Raw genomic sequence first — 27,846 nt, forward strand, 5'->3', positions numbered from 1 at the left:
AGAGGTGGGCTTGGCTAGGCAGCTTTGAAGAGTTAAGGTATCATCCCATATTACAGCTCCCCAGAGCCCCAGTGAGTCACTGTTTGCCCTTCAAACACTGCAGTGAGACACGATTCCACCGAGTCACCTGTAAGCAAGGGCTCTGCTTATTCATCACTTAGTAAAGACTCCTCTGAATAAAGATAACTAATTACTGACTTCCTCTTGCCTACCCTGACATGAATATTTACACTGGATCACTCAGCAGCTTGGCTGGCTTGCTTTTTTTTTTTTTTTTTTTTTTTAAATCTTCATTGATGTGATGGTTTTGAAAAGGCTTTTCCAAGCCTCAAGTTTCAGTAGCTCTGACCTTCCAGTAAATACAGAGCAGGACTACTTCAGGAAAGTCTAAATGTCACTGATGCTGGTTTGTAATAAGGGGATGTCAAAACAACCTAGCTGGCTCTTCTGTCTCTTCAAAGATTATCAGGACTGAATGGACATCCCTGGATGAAACACTGGACCGTGAAGTGCTGCTTTTGCTTCAGGGGCCTGAATATGCAGGAGAAAAATTCAAGACTATCATGCATAACCTGGTCAGTGGCAAAGCTTACATGGATAAGGGTGTTGTCTTTGATCAGCAATTTAATCAAGCATTGATAATCAGATCGTTTACTCCTTTTGGAAAAATAAGAATAGTTTGAGATTGGAGGGGGATCACAGTTTAAAAAGATCACTTGGCTACTCTATTACTTAGCTACTCTAACACTAATTTATATCCTGGGTAATTCTGGGCAGAGTTGTTCTAAATGAGCACTAAAAATGCTGGAGTTTAGAGAGGTTGTTTTGGAATTTTTCTTCTTTAGCAAGAGGAAGCCTCTGAAGCAGAGGAGCTTGTCATGGTTTCATTAGAATGGGTAAAAGATCCTGATGAGGACATGCAACAAGCATGGGAAAGAAAACTTATGGTGAGTAACTTTCTCTGAAGCATTCAGTGAAATGGTGGAGCTGTGAAGAACTTCAGGTGGATGTCTTGCTGCTGCATGCTGTGTGTATTTATTACTGGAGATCAGAGTCCATCTGTGGGTCAGAGGTGGCTGCATGGAGAGAAAAATCTTTTGCTGGGGTTTTTTGAGGAGGAAAAGGATGATTGCTATTCACTTACATGCTGTGCTCTTTCTGGCTTGTCTTGTGCAAGAGCTCCCTTAGTTAAAACTCTGCTTGAAGGAAAGCTGACGGTCAATTAGCAGAGGAGGCTTTGTAACCAAATTTCCAAATCAAAACCTCCATAGAGTTATTTTGTTCTGAAAGGCAAAGAGTTCTGCTTCTACTGAATATATTTCACAGGAAAAATTTCAACAAAACCTTGTTTTACAACTTAATCTTGCATGATGTATTTCTCCTATTCCTCATATCTGTAGTGAGGCTTGCAAGCACAGACTTTTGCTCAAGGTACTGATAAAAATGTCTTCCTGATATAACTAAACAGTCTTGTTCCCTCCTTCTCTCCCCTATAACAGCACAGTTTCTGTTTTATGTTTTTCCATAAAATTTCTGTCTTATTGGATCTGACTTTTTCTCTAACCTGCTCCTTTCTGCTCATCTGTTGCTAGGAATGCTCCAACAACCCTAAGCTGTACATTAATGCTGTTTTTTAGCTCCCTAATGGATGTCAAACCCCTCAATTCCTCTCCCTTGGGTGACAGCAGGTGCCACCAGGGGATGTGCTGCTTGAGGATGTTGGTTCTTTGGGCAGAAAACTGCCCTTCTGTTTTCCTTTAGTGCTGCAGAATGGTGTAGCTGGCCCTCTTAATGTTTCCTGGGCAGGGCTGGAGCAATCATTGGGAGCCATCCAGTCCTGGAACCAGTTTTTTTATAATTTTTCTTCAGGTAAATCCTGAAACCTCCCCCTTAGAGAAGGTGCAATCATCTCGCTCTCTTCACCCAGATGTGACTTTGGGTAGACTCCAGCCAACTGCTGGCTCATGAATTGCTGTAGCTTTTTGATCTTGACTGAAAACCTCCTCCTTCAAAGCTGTCAGAGCTGAAAAACGCTTGTGAAGTTACATTCAGGTTGGGATCATATTCATGTTAAATATGTGAAGCTAAAAAACTTTGGGTGTGGGAGTTAGAGTTGATTGCGGCAATTGAATCCTATTCTGGCTCCTAAAGAATGATGCATTTGGAAATTGAGCTAACAGAGGATCAAGAAAGAGCAAAATCCTTTAAAAATAAAAGGTTCCATCCTTTAGGGTCCTACAGGGGATAGGAAATCACTTCATGTCAAATTATCTTCACCTAGACAGAACATGTTAGATATGTGTGAAATTTTGTGCATGGAGCTGAACACCAGTAGCTAAAAAAAAAAAAAAAAAATAATTCAAAGTAGCTTCTTCCAGCCTCAGAGAAAGCACATGGTCCAAGATTTAGTTTGTCAGTGAAAGTTGTCACTAGAAGCCTTGCCCACCATTTCTTGTGAAATATATTATGCTTTTCTGTGGTTCGGTATTTTCAAAAGCGTTTTAAAGGATATTAGACATAAAGCCAACTTGAAGTGTGCTTATGTTTTTGTGCATATATACATATGTTTAAGTATATATAGTGACAGCAAAATCTTTTTCACCCTTCTCCTGGGAGGTAAGACTGGTATGTGTGCCCTGGGTAGCCTATTCCACTTAAGTGTCAAAATAATGGTATTTCTACAAGTGAGTGCTGCCTGCCTTGGCTGAGAAACAGATCCTCAGGATGTGGGCAGTTGTACATGGTCACATCCCATGTCATCCTAGGAAACCTATCAGCAAAACCTGCTTTTTTTTCCTTGCTTTTTTTAAAGCATGACACTTGATGTGTTTTGTTTGTTTTTTTTATTTGAAACTTATGAGCATGAAACTCCAACTTGCAAGCAGATAACATGGCCTGTATTTGTAAGATTGATGTTTTCCCCTTAGAATTTCTGCAAAATCCCAGGAATATAAACTTCATTCTTTCCTGACCTCTGTTTGACTCTCATTACGCATACTTTAAAAGCTGAGGACGCTTTCATGTGCTCAGTTAAGCAAGGTCAGAGAGAGAGCACTGGATTCTTCTTATTACTTTGTACTGCAAGTCACTGTTCAGAGAAATATAGAGTTCAGTGTTACCTAACATGTAATTTTTACCCTTTTCCTTTCTACAAACCAGAGGTAAACCTAAAAGCCTTTCTGGTGGGGATCATTGCTGGGACAGATCATCTGCTAGGCGTGTATGACAAACAGAAATATGGTTTTACTGATTCTTGATTATTTCATTTATTTTGCTGTAATACAAGCTCAGTTTGGTACAAATGGACTCAGTCGTACTTTGAGGAAAGGACCACAGAAGCCTAAATTATCAATTTTAGGGCTTCCTGCAAGATGACTTTTAATAAAACTTCCTCTTACAAGCTATGGCTTTTGTTGCTGTATCTGGGCACCTTGCTGGTGGAGTTTTCTATCCTCTGATGGTGTGGGAGGTAGGTGGCAATATTAATTGATGGAGCAGGGAACTCAATTCTCACCATGTAAATTAAGGCTCTGGCTCATTCTCTGGTTCTGCTCCTCCTCTAACCACATGGCAACTTCAAAATTCCACAGGCTCTCAAGCAAGAACTAGGAGAAAAAAGAAGTCTTTGGACCCAGAAGCTCCAGCTTTTGGAAAAATGCAATGAGTCCTTAGACAAGGATTTTATTCGAGTAGCAGGCAACCTGAGGAGAACCAAGACAGAACTACTTCATCTAAGGAAAGAGCTCTCTGCTAGGTACCCCTTCAATGCCTGTGTGGTTTTTTGGGGGGGAGTTGAGTTTTGGTTTAGGTTTGTTTTTGGGGTTTTGCTTGTTTGTTTTGATTTGGTGTTGTTTTGGTTTGGGTTTTTTCTTTCCAGTTGCTTAGCTGTTAAGTATTTTGGGGTGGGTTTTTTTTTGTGGCACAAAGTCTACTGAATTCTCAAGAATTTTTATTCACATAGGAAATTATCTCTTTTGGAGAGTGGATCTGGTTTTAGCACAAGGTCTTACACTGTGTGGGAGTTCAGGTTTGTGTCTGGACTGATGTACAGTCTTGGAGGTGTCTTTGAAAACACCAGGGAGACCACAGACAGAGAAGTTAAAGCACGAGGGCTCTGCCTACCAAGCAGGTGCAGCCATTAAAAAAACAGCTGGGTTTGTGTGAAGCAAGAGAGCTCTTAGATATCTGTCTGCAGGTATTTTTGCTTTGGGATACAGTTGCAAGGCTCAGGGAAGATGTCTCAGTTTCCCAAGGGTGTAGCTTTAATGTGTTGTCATTAAATATGGAAATGTGACTTTTTTGACATATGGCTTCTTCTGTGAGTTGTGTCCTAGAAATAGGATCATAAAATGGCCTGGGCTAGAAAGGATCTCAAAGATCATCCAGTTCCAAGCCCCTGCCGTGGGCAGGGACACTTTCCACTAGACCAGGTTGCTCCAAGCCTCGTCCCTGAATTTGGGATGTCCCTAGGGCTTGGCAGCCCTGAGAGCTGATGCAGAGCAGTTGTACCACACTTTGGCCTGACTTACCTTCCACTGAACCACCTCTTACATGCTCTCCCTCCACCTGGAAAAGAGGTGATAAAAATACTGATGGCTTGGTTTCTTAAAGCTGTCTCTGTGTCAAAATTGTTTGTGATTAAAGCAACCCAAAAAAAAAAGTTGAAGTGAGTTAGAGAGGAAATGGGCAAAGGTTTCTTTAGTGGAAGAGTTTCATTGAAAGCCATCCTCTTTTAGCTGATGGCATCTGCTTGCTGTCAAGTGAAATTCCTGCTCAAACACAAAGAAATCAATCCAAAGAAGCAGTAATAGCTCTGGGGTATCTTTTTCTAGAATGACTGACTCCACTTGGTTGATATCCTACCGCTATTCTCCCAAACCCTGAGGAAACACATTCTGTTGTCCAAATGGCAAAAGCTTGCTCCACTGAGCTCTTGCTCCTTGACGGTGATTCCCTATGGTACCCAGAAACATCACAGGAAGCCTTCATCCCTTTCCTGCTGCTGCAAAAAAAGTGTGATTCCCTGGCTGCTGGATCCTGGGGAGCTGCAGTGTGAAACAGCTGACTTTTGGTGCATGTCCCAGCAGCCAGAGCATGTCACCTCCTGGGCCAGACCGCTCCAGAATGTCACCTATGAGCTGTGGTTTTGCTCTCTTGCCCCACAGACAATGCGAGATAGAAACTGCTAAACAGCTACAGGAAGAAACTGCTGGCCAGGCAGAAATCCTACGTTTAGAGCTGCAAAAAGCCACCAAGCAACTGGAGGATGCCAGCAAGCATGTAAGAGGCAGCCCAGTTCCCTCTGTGCAGGGAACCAGGAGATGCCCAGGGCTGTGTCCAATGCATGGCTGCCCTTGGGGAAGGGAGACATGTTCAGAATGGTGTGCCTCCCTGCAAAAGTGGAACCAGCAGAGGAAGTAAAATTTGAGGGGGTGGTGACAACAGTTTGCTGATGAAAGAGGCAGCATCGCATATTTGTGGTGGCTTAAAAAAAAAGAGAAAAAAAAAAGGGCCCAAAAATAGCTTCCATACACAGTCCACCCCAACGTAAAAATGCAGAAGTTCAGAGGGAGCTTTATCACTTCCTGAGAAAGAACAGATGCAGCTTGGTTTCATTTGCATGAACTGTAGAGGCTCCTTGTGTTAGCCAGGCTGCTTTATTTTATTTTTATTTTTTTTATTCCTTTCTTTTTTCCCCTAAATATTGTTTTGTGCTTAGGCAGAGGATCAAGTTGAAGCATTTCACTCTGCTTGTGAGGAAGCAGCATCCTTGAAGAGCAAGTTGGAGGAAGCCATTTCTGAGCAGCAGAATCTCAGGGATGTGATTGCAGCTTTAGCAAGTACTTGCCAGTTGCTTCAGAAGAAGGTGGAAGACCACAAAAGTGAGTAACTTTTGGCAATGTGCCAGCATTCATGTTTTGCATGGGCAAGTACTTTAGGATTTGGTTACATCAAGGGAAGAAAGGGTTGATCTGCAGGTCATCCAGTAAAATGCTCTGTGGATCCTTGCTTGCTGTTTTGGGGTTTTTCTCCCTTTTTTTTTTTCCTTCTGCTTGAAGAGATCTGCCACCATCTGAACTGAGCAGCAGGTGGGATCCCAAGGAGTGGGTGTTGGGATCCATCAAAGCTTCAGAAGCTCTTAACAAAACCCCCAGTCCTAGGAGGGGGGATTAGAACTCCACATGTGGCACAGGTACTCCTTTACCAAAAGTGCTATTCCCCACCTTATCCCAAACAAAGCCATGCCTCTTTCTTAAGCTTCCTGAAGTATGTAGGCTTGATTTTTGTACGTTCTATGTTCTGTTTGCTGCTTGTATTTGCTCTGTTTTTGAATATCTGTGTGGTGTTAGGCTGCTCTCTTTTAGTGGAAAGCAATACTGTCACTGCCTTCTACACATGCAACTTCTGCCACAGAGCCATGGAAACTTCTTATTGCCTCTTTCTCGCTCACTTCCTGACATCAGCACCTCAATAACCTGGGCAGTTAAATTATGCTGAGGTCTGAGTCCAGAACATGTGGCTTTTTCTTTCCTAGCCCTGGAGTCTGATCCCTTTCTTAAGAAGGATTTGACTGATCTAAGCCCTCTGAGTGTTTTGGCCTCAGCAATGCACTTACTATATGTGCTCAACATCTATGTGTGCATTGCAAACAACTCCATGTGAAACCACTGTTTATCTTGCAGGAGAAATTCCCTGTGACCCTTGGCTTTAGCTCTAAGGCACAGCTTTGCACTGATATGGCAGAAACAGCCCCAAAATGTGCTTGGCCCCCTCTGACCAGTGTTTTGGTGTTGTCAGTGTGTGTGCTCATGTTGCTTTCCCTCAAACTGTGGAGCTGCTTTATTTTGCTCTTAGCAAGAGGCATGACAGTGGAAATAGTTTGTCACTTTCCACCTCTGAATAGATGGAATTCTTCTGTAAAGTGAGCTTGAGTAGATCAAGAGAGAGAACCCCAGATATGTGAGATTGATTTGGTGCCACTGTGACAAAATAACAAACCAAAAACCAGCCTCCCCCACCACCCTGAAAATGACTAAGACCTTGGCTTTAAATTACTCCAGTTACTTTGCAGAAATATTTTTGTAGATAAATTAACTGGCATATGTGTAGAGAAGTTGCAAAGCATTGTGAAGAACAGGGCTGACAAATAAGGCTGGCACTGAAGGAAAGATGAATAAAAATGCTTTATATTGGTTCCTGCAAAAAGCCAGACAGGTCTGGTGCCTCTTCTGACTGAAGGGCTGGGCTGTGGTCTCCTCCCCACATACCCATTCCAATCCCCTACTTCTTCCCACCTACATAGTAAGAGGGAAAATGCTTCTAAATACAAAGCCCATGGACTTTACAACTTCTGTACAGGATGTCAGGTGGAAAGGCCAAATGCTTCTCTTCCCCTAAGCCATGAGGGATCTATTTCCACAGGGAACTGTGGCATCCCTAACACTAATGATATGGGGAAGCATTGCCTGTGATTTGCAGGTGAAGATGTCCAGTGTTTCCTCTTCCCTGTGAAAAAAATTTTTGCAGGCTTAACCAGACTAACGCAAACTGCAATAAATTCTGATAAGGAGTAGTTAGAGATACTGTAAAATGGACTGCTTATCAAGTTTTAAGGAACCCTGTTAGACTTGTAAATGTCTCTTCATAGCAACTGCTAATGCCCTGAGATGGGAACTGCTGCAGAGGCGACTCTGTGAATTGCTGTGCCAGGTATGGTGCCCTTTGCTGGGAGCAGGAAAGGTGGGCTTGCACAGGAGGGGCTCTGGTGGAAGGACAACACAGCTGAGACCATCTGCAAACAATTTGGCAGCACCTGGTGTCTTCTTTTCTAGCATGTACAGAAGCTGTAGGTACAAATCTGCACATTTTCCTTACTCAGCCTTCTGGGGAAAAATGTGTCAGGACTTGCAGGAGTGGTGTTGGTCTTCAGTGTGAGCAATTCTTGATTGTATTAAAAGGGGCTGAAGGAAACCTTCCCTGATGCATTGGTGTGATTTTTGTCCCACAGCCAGCCCTTACTTCTGCAGACAGGCTTGGAAAAAAAACAACAAAACGTTTAAAATCTCATAATGGAAGATGTTTTCAGGATCCAGACCCTGGAATAGGCAGTGAAACAGTTACTAACTTTGTGGCCCTCTGTGGAGAAATACATTGGAAATTACATAACTCTGGGGTGCTTTGCTTTGAATAAAATTACTTGCTTCAACTTTGGGAGGGGGTGGAGGGGGAAACATTGTGGAGGGACTTTTTTCCCAGCTGGCTCTAGTAAGGAATGCTATAGCTCAGGATCCAAGCACTCTGGATTTAACACAGACCAACAAGGTATTTAACAGCAAACAGAAGGTCCTGAATTGTCTCCTAGGCTGTGACAGGGATATCAGAGGAGCAGAGTCAAAACTGGGCCAGCTGCACATGAATAAAACTTACATTTGTATATGAGAGTCTGCAGAATTAAGGCTGGAAGTAGCAATAGGAAATAACTGTGGAGTTTTGCAGTTGCAGTTTTGCAACTCATAGCTTAAAGTAGTTCAGTTTGAAAGATGAAGTTGCATTTTGCTCAGAATCAGTAGCAGTGCTCCTTCTCCTTTTATCTCTTTTTTTTTTTTCCCTTCCCTGCCTGCCTTGAACTCTCTCTATTACAACAGTGCTGTGCGGAGTTAAATTCTGACTATGCTTTGCTGCCCACATCAGCTGAACACGTAGAAGGGAAGGTAAGTGTGCTTGCTGTGATCATTGCTGAGTCTGTTAAAATGGGATGTTGGGTATTTTTGGGTGGGGGTTATTTTCTTCATCACTACAGGGAAATAAATAACTTGCTTTGTGAGAAACTTTGCTAAGTTAAACACTCACTAAAAATACTTTGAGATCAGTGTCTGTGTGAATGTGCATGCAGGTGTTTACATGCATACAAAAGGATATTCCAAACCTTATGGCAAAGCCAGGTTCCCACTGCCTCTGAAGCACAACACAGATAAATTCCTTTTAGAGAAGCATCAGAGTCTGAAGATGGTACTTCTTCCAATTTCTTTTCAATTTTTCATTGTTTAAGCAACATTAGGTCAAATACAACTGCATACATGTTGCTTCAGAAGTTTTCTCAAATGCTGTCTTCAGATGACTCCCCTTGGCGAGGAGTTTGGATCTTTTTTTTTATTTAAACCCCTTTCACAGGGTTTGAGTGGCTTCTTTGGTTCTCCTCTAAGGCTCATCTTGCATGGTTTTGTATGATTTATTTCCAGACCTAGCTTGAACAAACATATTTTGTTGCAGGTGTAATTATCCTGCCTCTTCCTGTAACTGTTCTGCCCATTAAAGATATGATCTCTTCGAGACAAAAAAGCCACAGAAGATGTGTTTGTGTAACTGTTGGTGTTATATTATGCAGATGCCTGGGGAGAGGGGGAGTTGGTGGCATTAATGTATTCAGTGTGGTGGAACAACAGCACTTGTTATTTTTTTAATTAGCAGCTCCATTGCTCCAAACGACCATGGAGTGAAAGACCCACCTTGTACTCTGGCTTTCCCTGGGCGCTGCCCTTGGGTGTTTCACACTGGCACAGCTCCCCTCTGCTAGGTAAGACCTGGTAGTGTGTTGGGCATTTCTGTCATTCACCTGAAATACAGATGGAGTTGACAGGACAGTCCCAATAGTGCTGAGTGTGCTGCTAGAGTGTGGAAAATGTTGTGGGCTTTAACCTATTTCTGCATGTAATCCAGGAATCTGAACCATGATTAGTGTTTGAAGTGAAAGGCAAGGTGACAGACAGTTCCCAAGATCTTAAGGAGCTATTGGTATAAATAATACATCCGAGTATATTCCTGACTGGGTGCTTGTCAGTCTGGATCCAGAGGGCATGAGTTCTGTTCTTCCCATTCCCTCTGAGGGAATGTGCCTCTCAGGCACACCCTGAGATGTCCTGCTCCTTGGCTGCTGAGCTGTGGGCAGTTCTGGTTTAACAACTTAAACAGTAACAGAGCTACTGAGAATAAAATCATAGAGTAAGAGGATGGTTTGGGTTGGAAGGGACCTTAAAGATCAGCTAATTTCATTCCCCTGCCATGGGCAGGGACACCTGTCACTGTCCCAGGTTGCTCCAAGCCCTGTCCAGCCTGGCCTTGGACACTGCCAGGGATGGGACAGCCACAGCTGCTCTGGGCAACCTGTGCCAGTGTCCAGTCAGCCTGCTCTTCTCCAGGCTGAACCGCCCCACCTTTTCCAACAGATTGTATTTGTTGCTTTTTTTCCTGAGTTGCTGGAACTTCCCTGCATCTCTCAAGCCTTACGAGGACTAAAAGCAGCCACTGACAGCTGTGCACTGCAGAGCTGCAGGGTGCTGCTGCATTTGGGATTTCACACACAAGCATTTCTCCCAGCAGTGAGCTGGTCCCACACAGAGGCTCTTCTCACACAGACTACAACCGTTCAAGTGTAATTCCAGGCCATATAGATGTGGATGGAAGCAAATCTTTCCTTGCTGCATGTGCTCTTCATCAGAGCATTCTGCTACTCTGAGAGGGTTTCAGTCTGACAAACTCTCCATCTACAGAACAAATTGAGGCCACACAACCAAACCCTTTCCTACCAAGACAGAAGCTGGCTTATTTAAAATTTCTGCTTGGTCGGTCTACTTCTTGATTATTTTAGAGTTAGCCAAAAAAAATTGACTTGTAACTAAATCCAGCTTTGCCAAGGACCACCTCTCTTCATGCTTGTCATTCTTAACAGATGCTCTGACCTTGGAGACCTCCTGCCCAAATAATCCTCCTGGGAATAGCTGGGACCGGCCTTGCAGGCAGAGCTCTGGCAGCTGCACCTTGGAGAGGTGTGATGTGGGACATGTGTCCAGCTCAGATGTGACATCAGGAGAATGCTGGTAAGGTGGCAGAATAGCCTTTCTGGGGTGGAGGGGGGAGGAGTCAACAGGGTCTATCAGATTCCATGTGCTGGGTTCAGCTGCAGGAGCCTCCCTTAGAGGGTTTACTGAACACCTGCTGATCAGCTCATGGTGTTCCAGGGCAACGCTTTGCTTCTGTTCACAGCTACTAAAACGCGTTAGTGGAGCTGCTTGCAGACAGCTAAAATGCATTTATGGGGTTTCTATTTCATACTATGAGACATGAATTAGGCATTCTTCTCTAATTTCCGTGTTTAACTTACAATTGGCATTCCCATTAAATGCCAAAATCCTATTGATTTTGAGGAGTGACTTTTGTTTTTTGCAGAGCTTAGAGCAGGAATTCTGAGGTCCTTGCCTATCAAGCTGCCTCCTTAGGTCTTTAAAACAGAAATTAAACTTCTTGAGATTAGGAAAGTTGGAGTGAACTGTGGTGAATATTTCAAAAGCTAAGGATATTCCTGAAGGTGCAAAAGCAGGCAGTCTGCAGCAAGAGACTCAGCAGCTCTCGAAGCTTTTTGCCACTGGTTTTCTGTAGAATTGTGTAGTGTGGAGGAGGTTGGGAAAAGGACTGATGGTGGTTCTGGCTGTTCGGGGGAGGAGGGATTGAAGTTGGTGATGAATTTTGTCTTTCCCTGAGAGACCAGCTGACTGACTGCACAGAGAGTGATGACTTCAGTTGTTATGTGCTTAAGGAAAATGGGCGCTCTCTCTCTCTGTGGTTTGGGCAATATGCAAATAAAGCCTGTGTTGCCAGGTGGAAAATATGCTCTGCTGATGACTACACTGATGCAGACCTTCCTGTTTCCATTACAATGATGGACTCTTCACTTGCCGAGGTGAGTGCTGGCTCTGATGCCTGAGATGTGGTTTTGAACAGGCTCAAGCATTTCGTGCCTTGCTCAGACCCAGGTCCAGATGGCTCAGCTATAAATCAGCACTGCTCCACAGTGGATGGAGCTGGCATCAGCTGGCAGGGTGCTGGTGGGGGGGGGGATGGTGTTCCCTTCTGTTTGGACATGTTTCTGCAATACCTTGGTTATAAAACTAAATGTCTTGATGTCATGTGCAACTGGGTCATGCTTTTAGCTGTGGAGTGTTATAAATGGGGTTTCAAGGCTGGAGACAGTGCTGGTTTTGCAGTAACAGTTGGCTCTGCTGTGGAAGAATTGAGTGTTTTTGCTCTCTTTCTCCACCTGCAAGGAGCCACAGAATGCTTCATTTGGGTGTACTGCCGTGCTTTGCACTTTCTACCGCAGGCACTATGTAACAACTGAAAAATGCCATCTTTGCTGTAGGGGAGCTTTCCTTCAGCTGGTATACTCACCTATGCCTTCACTGCTGCCCTGAGTCCTGCACCTACAGATTGAGCTGCAGTTTTCTCATGGCAACAGCAAGAGAAACTGCAGCTCAGCACACCTAAACTGTGCCTCAGTCCTCACTATTGAAATCTAGACCTCAGCTACACCACACAGGGCTTATAATGAGCTCTACAAACTCCAGTGTTGGTGGGGATGGTGGAAGAGTACTGGTCAGTGGCTTCTGTGAACTTTTGGGACTAAAGAGCAGCCAGCCTCAGGGTGAGGGTGTGTGGTATCTGTGAGTACAGCATGGTCTGGTTGTAGTGGTAAATCAAAGCAGAAAGTGCAGTGAGGGTAGAAAGTAATAGTGCTGGGCACTCTCTGTTGTTTCAGCACACTGGGGTGGAGCAGGTGAACTCCCAGCTTGTGCTGCTCCTACTAATTGCCCTTAAAAGAGGATCCCCTTGAGGGTTCCTACTTTATCCAGTCCTTCTGGAAAGTCACAGCTGTGCAAAGGTGTGTGAAACATCTGTGCTTTCTTGGGCTTTCCTGTAATTCCAGCTGGGCTCAAAAATGTCATTTTCCATTCTTGCTATCACTTTTTAGTATAAGCTTTGCACATGCATGTTCTGAAGGGGGAAAATGAAAATGTTAAGGCTTGCTCCAGAGAAAAGGCAAATGGGCTGTGTCCAGTATCTGTTCTAAACACTGGCATGTAGGAAAATTTGAATATCCTTGTTCAGTAGAAAAGGTCTCCCTAGTTTTCTTTGGAGTTGCAGATGTATTTGAGCAGGTCAGCATGTCAGTAACTCAAGTTATTTGTGTCAAATCATTGTCACCATAGAAGTTCAGGGGCTACTTAATAAAGGAGCACTTGTGAGAGCCAAATGAAGCTTGGGCTTTTTGCTCTTGTTTGGATTTATAAACGTGGAAGTCATACTACAGTCTGAAAACCAGACAAGTCTTTCAAATGTTAATCATAGTTTGGGAGGAGTTAGATTAGACCGTGTCCAGAATTTGTGGGCTGAGATGGAGAGCCCTTGCATTAGTATGCTAATCAGTGGGATGGAGGTGGGAAAAGTGACTAGGGATGTGCTTCAGGATCCTCTTTGGCTGTTCTTCCTCTTAAAAGGACTGTGCCATTCTCTAATGCCTTGTGCAAACAGATTTTACTATGAGGGTGCTGAGGCCCTGGCACAGGTTGCCCAGAGAAGCTGCAGCTGCCCCATCCCTGGCAGTGTCCAAGGCCAGGCTGGGATGTTGCCTGAGCAACCTGGGATAAAGGCAGGCATCCCTTCCACTGGTTGGTTGGAACTTTGATCTTTAAAGTCCCTTCCAATGCAAACCACTATGTGATTTTATTTATTACGAAATCTAGAATGTGGTGTTTCTCTTTTATTGGCTTTTTTTTCCCCTTTATGTGGAATCCATGGGAGTGTATAATCCTGGTAGCCAGCTTAGGGTTTTTAAAAACTGAATTGAGGGTTTTCCTTCATTGCAAACAGAAATCACAGACCATGTGCCCATCTGGGCAGGGACAGATCATGTAGCATAATGTATAATTTCAGTCAGTTCTAGGTGATGTGAGGGCTTTTCTGTTTTCTTGGATGCTGTGTGTTAGTTTTAAAAGCCCTTAAGATTTCTTTTCTTTCCAACATGATATTATTCTCCCTCCCCAGTACTCCTGGTTCAGACCCAATGGCTTGGACAAGGCAAACGCATTGCTGCACTTCCTCAAGCTTATGTCAGAATTCAAATAATAATAATAAAAATAGTCTGAATTTGCATTAGAGGAAGCATCCACCTGGCTGGGGCAGGGCTGTGCAAGAGCAGCCCAGCTCCAACCAGTGCAGGGAGGAGGGAAAAGGCTCTTCCTGACACTGGGAGCAGTTGGTCACTCTTGGAAGTAACAAAGGCCCTTGAATACCTCCTGTTCTCATTTGCTGGGTTTCCTGTGTCCTCTGAGGGCATTTGAGGGGGTAGGAAAGATACCAGAATACTGGCAATTGCTTGCTGATGTGGTTTTTCTGTTGTTTCTCCATAAACACTTCAACAGTGCTCTTGGGTGCTTGCTGTATAGGGAGCTGTCTGGCTTCATTCCTCCTCTGCTTGGAGAGAAGAGCAGCTTTGGGCTGTTTTTATTTTCTATTCAGCACTTTTCTTCAACAGTGGTTGTAATTCAGCACAAGTCATTACCAACTTAACCCTTCTAACCTCATCAGTATTATAGTATATAACCCTGTCCTTTCATCCATAAAGACAGACCAACCTAACAACTGAATGAGTGAGCTGGAGCTTTCCAGGGTGAAATGAGGAAGAGGGATGTTGCACATATAGTACCTCCCTAGAAATTAAAAACCTCAAGAGGATATTGGTTTTGTCTGTGATGTGATAAGACTCAGGTCCAAAACCGCACTGTGGCAGCTAGAGGAACATGAGCAAAACTGCTAGCTTTTAATTGCTTTGTTCCTCTGCAGTTTGTACACCAGCAAGGCTTGAGGCCTCTGAAGGGGCTGGTTAATTGTTATATGTAATATTGTAAAACTGGATCCCTTCAAAGGCAGTCAGTAAGATGTACAACACAGCACACTGGTTTTCTGTGTTCTGAACCACCTGCTTGCTCATGCTGTGCCTATTAACACTTCCATTCACCTAATGAGTCTGATCCCTACCGCCAAGTGAAGCTCTGTGCACCTCATTTGTAGGTTTTGAGCTTCAGACCTTGAAAATGGATCTCTCCTGATGCAGAGTTAAGATGGAACAATGGTGGTGTACTAACATGTTTGTTGGTCACTGAAAATATGCATTAGGAACAAACCATGGAGTCAGGAACCAAAACACATATTTGAATATGACATTCCTGGTGAGGCTTTAGACTAGTGCAGTTACCAGCCAGTTCTTCACTGCTGGAGTGGTTTAGGCACAGCTGGGAAAGTTATAGTTTTGACATGTAAGTTTTACTCTGGAAGTTATCTCTCTGATACTCTTTTTTTCTCTCTCTGAAGATTGACTGTGGGGAGTCAACACCACGAGCCACTCTGATCCCATCCAGGTCAGATCTTGTGAAAGATTTAAAAGCCTTTATCAAGACCTGTATCATGTAGATGAGTATCTGAAAGGGTTTTGTTTTGGCAGCGATCACTTAACATCAGCCCAAGAAGCTTTTGCATCTGAGGCAAGCACAGCACCAGTACCAGGTGAGTCCTTAATTTGGGGCACTGCATATGCTCAAGTCTGTGTTTACTGAGCAATAAAAGCTTTGTTAGCTGCTGTTTGATGTTCTAGCCTGCCTTGCTATGGAGGAACGATCATCCAAAGCCTTACATGAGAGAGGGGAAGATTCTTCTGTGGCAAAGGAGACAAATGGCAATAAGGGCCCAGCTGCTCCTGTGTCAGGTACAGTGGCTGCTGCACTGCCTGGCACTCACACACTGAGGAAATTGCTTCCAGCACATGTTTGAAGTGAGGAAGCTGAGTAAGAGCAACAACATGAGAATTTCTATTTTTGACAGTATTTTCACACTCTCCCCCCCCTCCCCCCCCCCATCCAGTGCTCTCAAACCCCTCTGAAGCTGAGTAAGAATAAAATTTTTTAACCACCTTACCACAGCACTGCAGGCAGGGAGCATGAAACAGCTCCGTGAGATCTTGGGGCTTGCTCAGCTGGCAAAACACTGAGTGGGTACAAAATCCCAGACAATTTTTGACAACAGAAAACATGTTTTTATGGGTATTTACAGTTATTTAGTTTGACAGTGCCACTAAACACTTCCTTCTCTTTCAAGGCTGTTGTGCAAGAAGCTGGGATAGGTCAAGAGGAGACATGGGGATAGGGGCATTTGTGTATTGTTTGGTCTTTGCTAGAGCCATAAACAGCCACCAGATCTGATGATTTTCTTCTACTGAAAAACTATAAAACCAAACCAAAACTGGAGCAAGTGTACACACTGTACTTAAGTGGTTTTTGTAAAGCTGATCTGAGTAAGCAGCACAGAATACCTGTGTGTGCTTGTTTGTAATTTTTTTTTTAAATCTTTACCTCCATATAAGGTTATAGTTTCCTGTTTGGTTTTGTTTCTGTCCTCCATACTATCTTCCTGAAATTGTGCCCCTTCATTTAAAAGCATTTTCTTTCTACTAATTTCTCCTCTACTGTTAATTTTCATATGTGGTCCAGGTGCCTTTGGCTAAGAGGAAGCAGATACACAGAACAAATTTTAAAAAGTCCAAATAGCTTTAAAGTCTGCGAATACATCTGCCTGATGCACATCTCTGCAAGGAAAGTGTTTCCTAAAATTAGAACTTATAAATTTCCCTTTGCAGGCTTCAAACCTGAAGCTGGAGTTTTTCTGGAGTTTTGTTTTCTTTTTTTGTTTTTCCCTGTGCCATTTCTTTGGGACACAGATGTGTGTGACTGCATAAACAGAGGAGAAAAGAAAATATTATAGATGTTCTTAAAGGTATAAATATTAATTAAAAGCTGCCTTTTTAAACAGCAAGCATAACAAAAAAAGTATCTATGCTGGTAGCAAAATAATAAAATTTATTTATCTAAGGGAATATTACTATGACTTTCATCTTCAACTACAGGAAGTACATTATATTCTCAGCTGCAGATATATAACATTTCTTATGGGGATTTTTTCCAGTCATAGTTATAATCACATTTCTTCCTGTGTGTCTTTATAGTGTTCTTTGCTGCCTCCTCTTTTTCTCAGTGATCTTTCATGGTATTTGATGTGCTCTTTTTAGTCCAGTTGGCCCATGGCTAAAATGGCGGGTGTTGGAAGCTTGGTGTGTTTTGTTACCTTTGGATTTGGGAATGTTTCTCCACAGGACCGAGTCAGATCAAGAAGGAATCCTGCCTGGTGATGGAAGAACACAAGCCTGTGCTTCAAAATGTTTTGAAGCAAGACCCGGTAAGAGTGCTGGCGACAGTGACAAGCCCAGCTGGTTTGGCTGAGCAGTGACAAAGGAGGAGACAGACTCCTCCAGGGGGGTGGTGTGGCTGCTCCCTTCCTGTAACTGCTCTGATGTGCCTTTAGGAGGTGGACCAGGAAAAGAAAAATAATAAAGAGAGGAGTGAGGAAGCACCAGCTGTGGTTCCAGGCAGGAAAGGTAAGGGGGTTTTGCTGAACACCTTCATATTACTGAAGCACAAGCTGAAACCAGAGCTGTGTCGAGAGGTGCAAGGAGCTGCCTGTCCCACACCAAGCATGATCAGAGGCTTTCATTTTAGGGTTTGGTACCTGCAGCTGGAGATCAAAATGAAGAGGAGTCGTGTCATGCAAAATCTGCAGCTCTGACTTCTGCATATAATGATCTAACCAGCTCCACATTCCTCTAGACAGGAGGAACGTTGTTAGCTGCAAAGGAGTTGGGATGTTTGAAAGAGTTCTGGCACTCCTGCTCTCCCCAAAGATTTGTAAAAGAAGCATCTCTGTGCTATCCATGATATAGGGGGAGCAGGATGTTGTTTCTCCTTAGACTTCTCTGCTTTTCAAATTGCCTCCTCTTTTGCCTTTGGAAATCACTAAAAGCTGGTGAGGTAGTGAATCATATAACATCCTGAAGCCCAAACCTGCAGTTAACCATTTCTTGCTAATAAGGTGCCAGCTGAAGTTCCCTGAGCAACTGACTTTTGGGGCTTTGTACAAGTGGCAGTGCTGTGGTGCCTCACAATGAATAGAACCTGATGCATATGAGTTATTTTCAGTGGCAAGAGCTTAACACTGGAAAACAGGGGCATCTGTAGAAACTTGGAAGACTCTCACAAGTTGTTTTGGGGAGGCTGTTTTTGCACTTTGGTCTGAAAATGTTGTTTTTTTTGGTCTCTTCTCAGCGAGTTCACCCACTGCAGGTGGTATTAAAGGAGATAAAACCAAGCAAAATGAGCTGTAAGTATTTTGACTTTCAGTGATTACCTGCAGGTATGAATTTAAAGTCAGTCTGTTCCATGGTTCTTTTTCTTCTCCTACAGTGACTCCCCAAATGAGAAGGAAGTGGAGGTAAGTCACTTCAGGATATAAGCAGTTGCATTTCAGATAAGATATTGTAGATAAACCCTGATTAATATCTCCTCCTACACAGAAGAATGATCCAGCTTAAACTGGATGTATTTCTGTAGGCTAGTTCTGAAATCTTTTTCCAAGCCTAATGGAAATTTTTTTCAAGAGATGGGATGGAGAAAGGTGGAAATCTGTAAAACTGAACAAAGACTTGTCACTACTGTGACACTTGTTTGCAAGCTTGAAGGAGCATAGCTGTGACCTCCTCCCAGGCAGAATGTGCGGATTTAAAACAGTTTTGTCAAAAGGCACAGATGGCACAGTGTGCTGCCAGGATGTCACCTCTTTTGGCTGCAGAACATTCCTACGTCCTCCATCACTACAGATGGGAAGACCTGCTTAAAGGAAGTGGGTCATGTTCACTTATTCTTCTGTATCTCTCCTAAACTTTGGTCACAGGGTATAGTCCCAAACGTCATGTCAGTGTCCAAATCTCCTTAAATTTCTGCATCACTTGGATTCCTCTGAAATATTTTCTCCTCCCACAACAGGCTGAATTTCTGAGGCTGTCTTTAGGTTTTAAGTGTGACTTGTTTACCTTGGACAAGAGAGTGAAGCTCGAAGAGCGGTCCCGAGACCTGGCTGAAGAAAACTTGAAAAAGGAGATCACAAATGCTGTGAAGATGTTAGAGGTCAGTATTGACTGGGGCTGGTAGAGTGGATGGGATAAGCAGAGGTAGAGTGGATGGGATAAGCAGATGTGAATGTCTCTTAAAACAGCTTTTTAAAGGGAGAGTGTGCATGGGATACATGGTGAGCAAATATGAATGAAGTTCTGGGGCAATGCAGTCAAAATATGAGATGACATGGGGTAATCTTGATCCAAGTGCATTGCATGCTCAGGCAGTGGGGAATTTTTCTGTTGCACAAACATCTGCCCCTTGCTTCAGCTGATTTTTTTGTTCCAGTCTCTGCCCACTTGAGCTTTCTATCAAAGTTACACTGATTGAGGGTGTTGGTGTGGGCCTGAACACAGCTCCTCAGTGTCATCAGCTCAAACCTTCATTCTTTGTTAATAATTCACACCGGTTTTCTTACCAATGTGTGCTCTTAGGCATTAGTTCCTTTGTGTGAAGAAGATAACCAAGCACAGGAGATCATTAAGAAGCTGCAGAAAAGCCTGCAGTTCCTTAGCCAATATGCAGCTCGAGTTGCCAGCAGAGCAGAGATGTTGGGGGCTATTAATCAGGTAACACTTTCCATCTAAAAGTACTTTGTACAAAGCTGAAACCTTCCAGCTGCAAAGGGATAGCCATGTCTGCTTGCTGGGCTTTAGGGACCTGGATGGGATTTGGGAATCTGGTGTGTGTAGTGTAGACTGGCCAGTACAGCTTAGTCCTGGCCTTCTCTTCTTACTGTGTTGTTATAAGGAATCCCAGGCACTGAGAGCAGTTAGAATTGTGCAAAAACCCACTGGAGAAATAATGAGGTTCTGGTTGAAAAAACCAAACTAAAAAAACTTTGCAGCAATGGGATGTACAAAATACCAAACAGGGTGGTAACAATGGCCTTGATGCTGCAAAGATGGTTCTGTGCCTTATGGAAAGATAGCTACAGCTATCAGCAAATCTATGAAAGATTACAAAGCCCTGCTCAAACGTTAGGTGTAGCTGTGTACAATACCCCAGAGCAGCATGAAAATATGACTCGGCAATACCAGCAAATGCATGGTGGCAGCTGAGACTGTACATCAGAGATGATGATGAGTTGTAAGGGCTTGCAAAACTGAAGACTGATTTATTTATTTTACAACAAGAGTGATCCCCAGAGAAATGAAACCTGTGTAGCATATGCTAGGACAGGGGTTGTAATGAAGCTTTGAAAGTGGAGGATAATAGTAGGATATACCAGAGGAGACCAGATGCTTGAGGGGGAAATATCCAAACATGAGGCAGTTCCTGAGAGCTGCTGCTTTCCCTGCTCCCTCAGGAGAGCCGGGTGAGCAAGGCTGTGGAGGTGATGATCCAGCACGTGGAGAACCTGAAGCGCATGTACGCCAAAGAACACGCGGAACTTGAGGAGCTCAAGCAGGTCCTGCTCCAGAACGAGAGGTCCTTCAGCTCCCTTGGAGACAGAGGTAGCCAGGAAAAGCCTCTTTCCCTTTGCTAGCACCTGCCAGACAGGCCCTTATAGCTGCAGAATAGTCATATAAACCCTCCACATCTTAGGTGACAGAATTATGATTGTTTTATCCCCTCTTCTAAAAAAAAAAGGAGGGGGGGAATAGCAATTTATTAACACTATTAAAGGCAGCTCTCTGAAATTAAACTTGTGCCTAAACTGTCATGGATTTCAGGATTTGTGTGTGGGACCACTGCAAGTACACAGGGATATTCTGGCTTTCAGCAAAGTGCATGGCATGTGTTGGTGATAATCTTATTCCTTGTGAGCAGTAAATTTGGGTGCTTGTTCACAGTAGCTATTTGTAGGTAGCTGAGCTTTGGCTGCTCTCTACAGATGCACCCTGCCCTTTTCTGCATGGGAATTACAAATCCCATAAGTGCAGGGAGCCTCTATTTCCCCTTCTAAGTAGCCAGGTTTGCAGCCACTGCTGTGCATTTGTGGCTTTGTCAGAAAAGTATTAAATTCTTCTGAAAAATAGGATGTGTTTTTTAAACACCAAAAGAGAACACCATAAAATCCTTTTAAGAACCTTTTGAATCACAGTCCTGGCTGTGAAAGACAGTCCTGTAACAGGACACTGTCTCAATAATGGAATATATTTGGTGATAATGATGGAAGCTGATGGTTGCAGAGGATAGGTAATGGGTGAAAGTTATGAACTTAATGAAATAGGAGGCTTTTTCCTGAGATCTCATTTCTGCCTTCTGAGAGTGCTTTGCTTAAACTCTGCAGAAAGTCAGACCTTAGACTGCAGATTAAACTCACTTCACTCCTATTAGCAGCAAACTCCTCCTGTAAAGCTCTGATGTTTGATCTCTTCACAGATGAATCTACAAATAAGAAGCTACCAAGTCCTTTTAACTTTAAGGTAATGGTCCTTACATGAAATTTCAAATTTTTAAGTGTGTGTGTGTGGTTTTCTTTGCTTTATATACTGGTGTTCTGCTACATGCTTGACTGATTGCTCTTCTGTCACAAATATGTGCTGGTGCCATGAAACATGAGAATCTACTTTTCAGACACCCCACCAACCCTCTAAGTGGTCCCCCTTAGAAGGTGGAGGTGAAATGGTTGGGCTCTCACTCACTGGTTAAGAAATATTGTTCGTGCATGGGTCCCTTGGAGTTAAAGGAGTGTTTAGGACAAAAATATGAGATGGGAGCAGTTCAAACTGAAAGTAGGAATTCCTGTGAGTGAGGTTAGGGGAATTAGTTACATTCCATTTTGGTATTTTGCTGGAAGCTGTGCAGCCAGCCTCACTCAAGTGGGCAGAAAGGATTTATTGTGGAAAGGTGCTATTTCAAAACTGATTTGATCTGCACTTGAGATTGGATCCTTTGTGTGTTACTTCAAGCTATGTCTCAACATCTTTTTTTTAATATAGTTTGTGTAAAGCAGATAGTATTTTGTGTGCTCAGGGGGTAACACAGCTGTGCCTTTCTAAGAGCCAGTAATGCCTCTCATTTGTATAGCCCTCATCAGCCCTGCGGAGAGTTAGCATTGCAACAGTGCCCAGGAGTGCTGGGAATGCAGGGATTGGGGTGCCACTGGTAAGTAGGGGCTGCTGGAGAGATGTTGAGGTGTTTCACCTCCCCAAAACTGGCTGGGTTTCTGCATCAGAATGCCAGTGCAGTAAATGCGGCAAATTTCTCCTCCAGGCCCAGTTCCATGAATCCGAAGGGGATGAACGAAGTGACAGGTTCAGCAGGAGATCAAGCAGTTGGTAAAGTCACCTGGGCTTGTCTTTGAATGGGGGAATACTTGTTGACTCTGTGCCTGTAGTAAGAAAATATGAAACATCTTGGGGTATAATAATGTTTAGGCAACACCTTTTGCGTTAGTTTTATGTGCTATAATAGGCAAATGAGCCTTATGAGCTCACCTTTTTTACTTACTGAGCATTGATAGCTGTAAAAAAAATCCTTCAACTTTCTTGCTTTAGAACTAAAATGTGAAATCTAAATATCTACAGTGGATGGATCTGCAGTTTTGTTTGGTTTCATTTGGGTTTTTTTTTAAAAAAAGATCCTAATTTCAAGCAATTAAATTTGTGGTTTATTTGTCTGAGGTCAACCAAATGACTAGGCTGCTGCTAAATTTGATTTCCTGCTCTTTATCTGCTGGGAAAAATCAGACAAATTCGTTTAACACATGGCAGGGGCAGGCTAGGGGTGAAGCAGAACGAGAAGCGTCCTTCACTGCAGAGGTTCCTCAGCACCTATTCCTGGGCAGAGTATGAAGAGGAGCATTTTGAAACCAAGTAAGTTCAGCAGAAGCCTCCTCCCAGGTGTGCTGGTTTGCTTTTTAAAGAGCTTTTAATTCATCACCTGGGCTATAAAGCCAAGCTTTTGTGAATTTAGTAAGGCTTCGGAACTGTTGATTCTTGTTTACAGAAATGAGCAGTTGGAGTCACCTGCTGAAGTACAGGGACAACTAACTAGGAAGGAAAGTGTCTCTGAAAAAGGAAAATACCCACCCAAATGGACCCTGGAGTCAATGTAAGTTTATTTCACCGGTTAAAGCCATGTTTGGGAGGTGCACATGGGAAGAGGTACCAAACAAAAGTTGAGGACTTTCAGTGCTTTCTGTAAGCAAGAGTTCTTGCTGCTCTTGCAAGGCAGCTTTTGTGAATCAGTTCAGAAGCAGTGTGAGGTACAGGAAGTTCAGGTCAGCTTATCAAGAATTTGCTTCCTTGACTGTGTTTTAAACCCAGAACCAAAGTTCCCCCTGCACAGCTCCCAAGACAGTAACAACCTGTCACTTTTGATGTTCATGGGATCTAGTTTGCTGTAGGGCTTTTGGGGGTGGGACGGGATGAGTTTCATGTTTTGAAGAAACACTGAAGGGCTCTGTGCTTTCCTGCCCTGCCCAGGTACAATTTGATGGCAGCGTGGGCATCCCACTTCAAGGCTTCCTTCAGCAACGCTAACAAAACCTTCTGGGTGTCCGTGTCCATGCTGGTCCTGCTGGCTGCTCTCACGAGCTTCCTGATGGGGCTGTCCCTACAGAGGCCAGCAGATGCAGCCCCTGTGGGCACTGGGGACTCCTGGACACTGGTGCAGCAGCTGCTGTGGCCCTACACAGGACTGCAACACAACGGCCCTCCCCCGGTATAACCCCGGCTCCGCTGCCGGAGCTGCGCTGCCACGCTCTGCCGGACAGGAGCTGAGGCTGCCCTTGATTTAAGGTTATGTGTCTGGGTTTCTTTTGTTGGGTTGTGGGTTGGGTTTTGGGGAGGAGATTAGTTTTTTTTCTTTAAAGCATGACTTGAAATTTTAAAAAAAAGTATTTTTCTTCTCCTTCTGGCAAAAGTTATCTTTAAAAGTAGCTAAAAAGGTCTCAGTTCTGTTGAGGTTTACAATAGAACAGCAATTTTTAATATTCTTAACAATAAACATGTCTAGGTGGTCTAGCCACAAGAGAATAAAGAATTTATTTTGCTTGAACAAAGATAAAATGTTTGCATTTTAGAACCTGTTTCAATGACTTGAACAGAAAAGGATTTAAGACTTGAAATGTAACTTTTTTGAAAGCTTTTGATAATAAAGTTTTGAAGGAAAGCTTGCTGTATCTAAGAGTATGCTAAAACTCTGGTAGCAAGGAGCAGCTGATACACAGAATCAATAAACAGGAAGCCAGCTCTTTCCACTTTATCCATGGCTTCATTGCTGGCAGAAGCCTTGAGCATATGGTGGAGTGTGGAGTGAAATTCAGACTCTTCTTTCAGCTCTTCTGTAAAAGCTTCACTGGTTTCAGTGAGCTTGAGGTTTTGTACTTTCTCACCATTGAACATATAAAGAGACCAGTTGTTGTCTTTGGCAGAACCCACTGTAAGATGTTCACTTGCCTATGGCAGGAAAAAATGCACCGTGAGGTGAAGCCTGTGCCACTGTCAGAGAACAAATTCTAATATTTGTGTGCCACATGCATTTAGCCTGAGAGTGAGAAAGCCACTCCAGCTTTCAGCAGTGGGGTGTGTTACCTTTCTCCAGCCACACGTGGGAGTGTTTGTCTGGCTGGGAGAAGTTTTAACCATGTGTTTTAGTTCACAGGTGGAGACAAATCAACACTGAGGTTGCTTATTCCCTCCTCTGCAGTAGGGAGCAAAAGAAACCCTACAGGCAGGAAGGAATTTCCAGCTGTTCTTTAAAAAGGTGGCAAAGCAGATTGCTGATTTTCAAGAGGCCTCTGAAGAGCATGAAGCTCTGTCACCCCAGCTCTGGCTAAAGCCTCCCTTGGTGATTTATCAGCTCTGTTTTCCTTAGCAAGTGTCTTTGCTGCTGAGACTTGTGTCTCCTGAGAGCTCTCTCAGGTGCAGTCTGTGACACTGCAGGGGCTGAAGCCACCACAGGTGAGTTCATTGTTTCTGTCTGGCTGGGGAAGGGGTCAGTGCTGGCCTGCTCTGGAAGTTTGGTCTGACTCCACAAACCTTGAACACGACTCGCTCTGGCCCTGCTTCTCCATTCCACTTGCTGTGAGCAAAAGCAAAAGCAGCTGCAAGCAGAGCCATCTGCTCATAGGCCTTCACTTCTGCCAGGGCAGCCTGCAGTGCACAAGTAGCAATCAGACAAAACAGAACTTGCTCTATTTCCCTGTGTTACAGCAATGTCAGGGCCTGCTGTACTCAGTCCCTGGCTCAGCTGGCAGCACAGCAGCTCCCAGTGCAGGAAAGGGTGACCTGAGTGAAAAATGGGAGGGAAAACCACCAGGAAACTCTGGCACTCACCTTCCTGGGCACAGGGACATACTTGGGAGAGTACTCTGCTGGGAAAATGTTCACTCCAGCTCTTTTCAAAGCTGCTCTGAGGGCAAAAGGACTCATCCATTTTCCTGTCATGTGGGAAAGCACCTCCTCTTCCACCACTACTGAAGACAACATACACTGATTATCCTGTTGTACAAACCAGTGAAAGCAACTTACTAGTCATGGAAATAGCTTTCTGGTTTAGGCTTCAAATATTGATATCTTTGCTGGCTATTACCCACATCATCTGCTACTCTGGGCTGTGACCTTTCATTTACAGATCCTGAAGAGAGCCAGCTTTGTGTAGGAATTCAGAAATTAGACTGGTGTACTGATTTGTACAGCAGTGAACAGATGGGTAATCATGAGTAGCTTGAAGTTTGAGAAGCAATAAGGAACATTAGTAGTAGGCTGCTAGAAATGCTTTAACTTCACCTGGTAGAGCTGAGAGGAGAGGAACAATTTTTAGGTCTCTAACAGGTAGAACAGGCTTGAATGCAGCAAGGCAGCACCAGCAGCAAAGCACTGACTGAAACTTTTCAGAGCAAATGCACAGATGCTTTCTCATAGTAAATAACTGAAATTAAATAACCAGCACAGTGCTTGGAAAGGAAGAGAGATTCAAATTACTCTTGTGGAAACATCCCTAATTCTTACTCGGGGACACTGTAATAATTATGGGATTTTTGAACTGCAAATGTTTGATTTTAAAAAAATATTGATAGTACCTTAATTTGGATCTGAATGGTTGCAAAGGCTGCAGTAACTGTGAAGAGTCCTTCATCCACCCCAGTGGGGTGCAATTCCCAGGCCTGATAGGGCAGGTTCAGGTGAGCATCCTGGAAAAGGGCTACTGTATAAAAGGCACGCATCCCAAAAGTGATGCTCTTTTCTTCTGCTTCATATGTTATCTCGCTGATGCCATCAGTTCTCCACTGCTGGCCTGGACAAAAAGGAAGCAATGATACACTGATGTACATGGAAGGCTTCTGGCAGCAATGCTGAAGTAAAACAAACCAAAAAAACTAATAACAAAAAAAATGTAAAATCCCCAAATCAATTAACATTGAAGTCCCCCAACTATTTCTGGGCTCCAAACTGGAGCCTTATCTTTACAGCTGGATTGTGACAGTCCAACTTGGGTATAAATTCCACTCTTCAAATTTAAAATAAATTTATGTCCTAAGTTCGTACCTGCAAGCATCCCATCGGGCTACCACAGGCACTTTAAAATAAATCACATTATCAGGGAGCTTCAGGGTTATCTGTACAGCAAATTGTGTGCCATCTTCAGCCTCTCCTGGGGAATATGGATACACCTCCAATCCAACATCCAGCAGCTTCGGCAAGACAGGAAAAGGACGGATAAGGGGTTTATCAGAAAATGCAGGATTTTTTATATGAGTTCATCTAACTACTGCGGAGTTTTTTAATGCACCATTCAAAGAGTTTACTAATATTGCACATTTCCAAGTACAACTTTGAAGGCAGTAGAAGAGTAGCTACCACGAGGCTTTGGAACCCTTCCAGTGCCCCAGTCTGGGCACAGCCCTTTTTAACAGAGCACAGCCTCAGAAACCAGGAGCAGCTGGGAGGCAAAAGCAGGTGTAATTCCACTCCCAGTGTCAGAGGGAAGGTCCCAGGGGGCTGGGAATGAACATCCTGGGCTGCTCCCCTGCCCACAGTGCTGCTCTCTGAGTTTGGCTTATTGGGAATTGCGATTACTGAAAGTTTCCAGCGTCACAGTGCAACCTGTGGGGTAGCTCAGCACTAGAGGAAACCAGAACACAGCGATTGCAGCCCTCAGCCAGCCTGAAGAGCCTGCAGCTGAACCAGCAGTGCTTTTGGTACCAGCTTTTACCTTTCACACGTGAAAATCTGATGCTTTGCAAACCTCGTCTCGTTGGTTTGCCGCTCAGAAGTCGTGTCCAGTGCGTGTGCCAGCAGTGACAAACCTCAGGAGCGGCTCCTCAGGGGTGCCAGGGCACCAGGGGCTGATCCCTTTCCTCCCTCACCTCCACCATGCTCCAGTCCCCGACGTCCCGGGCCTGGGGCGGCAGCTGCAGGGCATGGATGTGGTACACACCCCCCAGGGGCAGCAGCTGCTGCAAATCAACAGCTCTGGGTGCCTCTTCTCTGCCTCCTGCCTCCTCCTGCAGCAGCGCATCCGCTTCTGAAAAATTCACCGGACAGCAGGAGTTAACCTGGTGCTCAAACTCAGCATTTCCCACCTCTCTTCATCTTCACTCTGTGTGCTGGAAGTGCTCCAGGAGGCAGCATTTCAGCCCCATCTGCTGGTGCTCTTCAATAATCACTGAAATGTGGGGAAAGGCAGAGAGCTGGGCAATGAAAAGCGCTTCTTGATTTGGGGCTTTTGAATTTGTGGCCAGTGCCAAATGTTTTCTATAGGAATAAGGTTTTACTGACAAAATGAGTCCATTGTTACATGCACAAGAGTTTCACAAGCACAGTAATACAGTAGATTCTGGGCAGGTTTTGTAAGATTATATTGATATTAAAAGAAACGAAGCAGATAAAAAGATATCTAAAAATAAGGTGCTAAAAGGTCATGTGCTGAAGGTGAAAGACGTGGTAATTATGAAGAGCAAGAGGGATTTAACATGAAACAATTCTCAGGTTACAAAGATAATTCCTTTTTTTTCTGTGCATAACTATGTATATTTCACAAATGTATGAACTTAAGATTTAATTAA

The 27,846-nt window shown here is 43.8% G+C and overlaps 2 protein-coding genes across 6 annotated transcripts in view; one reads left to right on the forward strand and one right to left on the reverse strand.

Annotated features, from left to right (window-relative positions):
• The window catches only part of LOC102105705 (inositol 1,4,5-triphosphate receptor associated 2), a 36,817-nt gene extending 12,859 nt beyond the window's left edge, over nucleotides 1-23,958 (forward strand). For 2 of the 5 annotated variants that reach the window (XM_088055348.1, XM_088055349.1), the window contains exons 15-39: nucleotides 462-575; nucleotides 846-947; nucleotides 3,591-3,754; nucleotides 5,166-5,280; nucleotides 5,720-5,882; nucleotides 7,649-7,710; nucleotides 8,646-8,711; nucleotides 9,466-9,574; nucleotides 10,727-10,874; nucleotides 11,653-11,734; nucleotides 15,202-15,248; nucleotides 15,332-15,393; nucleotides 17,033-17,115; nucleotides 17,242-17,314; nucleotides 18,039-18,093; nucleotides 18,177-18,204; nucleotides 18,756-18,896; nucleotides 19,319-19,453; nucleotides 20,194-20,341; nucleotides 21,213-21,256; nucleotides 21,861-21,938; nucleotides 22,047-22,111; nucleotides 22,547-22,648; nucleotides 22,782-22,886; nucleotides 23,261-23,958. In XM_088055348.1, coding sequence (XP_087911474.1) covers nucleotides 462-575; nucleotides 846-947; nucleotides 3,591-3,754; nucleotides 5,166-5,280; nucleotides 5,720-5,882; nucleotides 7,649-7,710; nucleotides 8,646-8,711; nucleotides 9,466-9,574; nucleotides 10,727-10,874; nucleotides 11,653-11,734; nucleotides 15,202-15,248; nucleotides 15,332-15,393; nucleotides 17,033-17,115; nucleotides 17,242-17,314; nucleotides 18,039-18,093; nucleotides 18,177-18,204; nucleotides 18,756-18,896; nucleotides 19,319-19,453; nucleotides 20,194-20,341; nucleotides 21,213-21,256; nucleotides 21,861-21,938; nucleotides 22,047-22,111; nucleotides 22,547-22,648; nucleotides 22,782-22,886; nucleotides 23,261-23,504 — 2,535 coding nt within the window. In that variant the 3' untranslated portion in view covers nucleotides 23,505-23,958. Of the gene's footprint in view, nucleotides 1-461; nucleotides 576-845; nucleotides 948-3,590; nucleotides 3,755-5,165; nucleotides 5,281-5,719; nucleotides 5,883-7,648; nucleotides 7,711-8,645; nucleotides 8,712-9,465; nucleotides 9,575-10,726; nucleotides 10,875-11,652; nucleotides 11,735-15,201; nucleotides 15,249-15,331; nucleotides 15,394-15,481; nucleotides 15,593-17,032; nucleotides 17,116-17,241; nucleotides 17,315-18,038; nucleotides 18,094-18,176; nucleotides 18,205-18,755; nucleotides 18,897-19,318; nucleotides 19,454-20,193; nucleotides 20,342-21,212; nucleotides 21,257-21,860; nucleotides 21,939-22,046; nucleotides 22,112-22,546; nucleotides 22,649-22,781; nucleotides 22,887-23,260 lie in introns of all 5 variants that reach the window. The other 3 variants (XM_088055350.1, XM_014262363.2, XM_014262361.2) reach the window with 3 other exon arrangements.
• LOC102105892 (dynein axonemal intermediate chain 7-like) lies at nucleotides 23,945-27,373 on the reverse strand. Its single transcript, XM_088055093.1, has 7 exons — nucleotides 27,364-27,373; nucleotides 27,148-27,305; nucleotides 26,327-26,345; nucleotides 25,861-26,075; nucleotides 25,115-25,279; nucleotides 24,818-24,931; nucleotides 23,945-24,235 (listed from the first exon to the last, which is right to left on the reverse strand). Exons 1-7 carry the CDS (start codon nucleotides 27,371-27,373, stop codon nucleotides 23,960-23,962), a joined length of 957 nt encoding a protein of 318 aa, XP_087911219.1. The 3' UTR covers nucleotides 23,945-23,959.
• Nucleotides 27,374-27,846: the final 473 nt, after the last annotated feature.

Source organism: Pseudopodoces humilis, chromosome 5 (genome assembly GCF_049639895.1).
Source record: "Pseudopodoces humilis isolate 2021_Gansu_Grassland_sample_001 chromosome 5, ASM4963989v1, whole genome shotgun sequence".
NCBI classification, from domain to species: Eukaryota; Metazoa; Chordata; class Aves; order Passeriformes; family Paridae; genus Pseudopodoces; species Pseudopodoces humilis.

Excerpts from the sequence above, each read along its gene's own strand:
- LOC102105892 (XM_088055093.1), bottom strand. Across the intron at positions 25,280-25,860 it reads CCATTCAGATCCAAATTAAG|GATAATCAGTGTATGTTGTC; the intron begins GTACTATCAATA and ends TTTGTACAACAG. Across the intron at positions 24,236-24,817 it reads CAGAGCGAGTCGTGTTCAAG|GCAAGTGAACATCTTACAGT; the intron begins GTTTGTGGAGTC and ends TTCCTGCCATAG.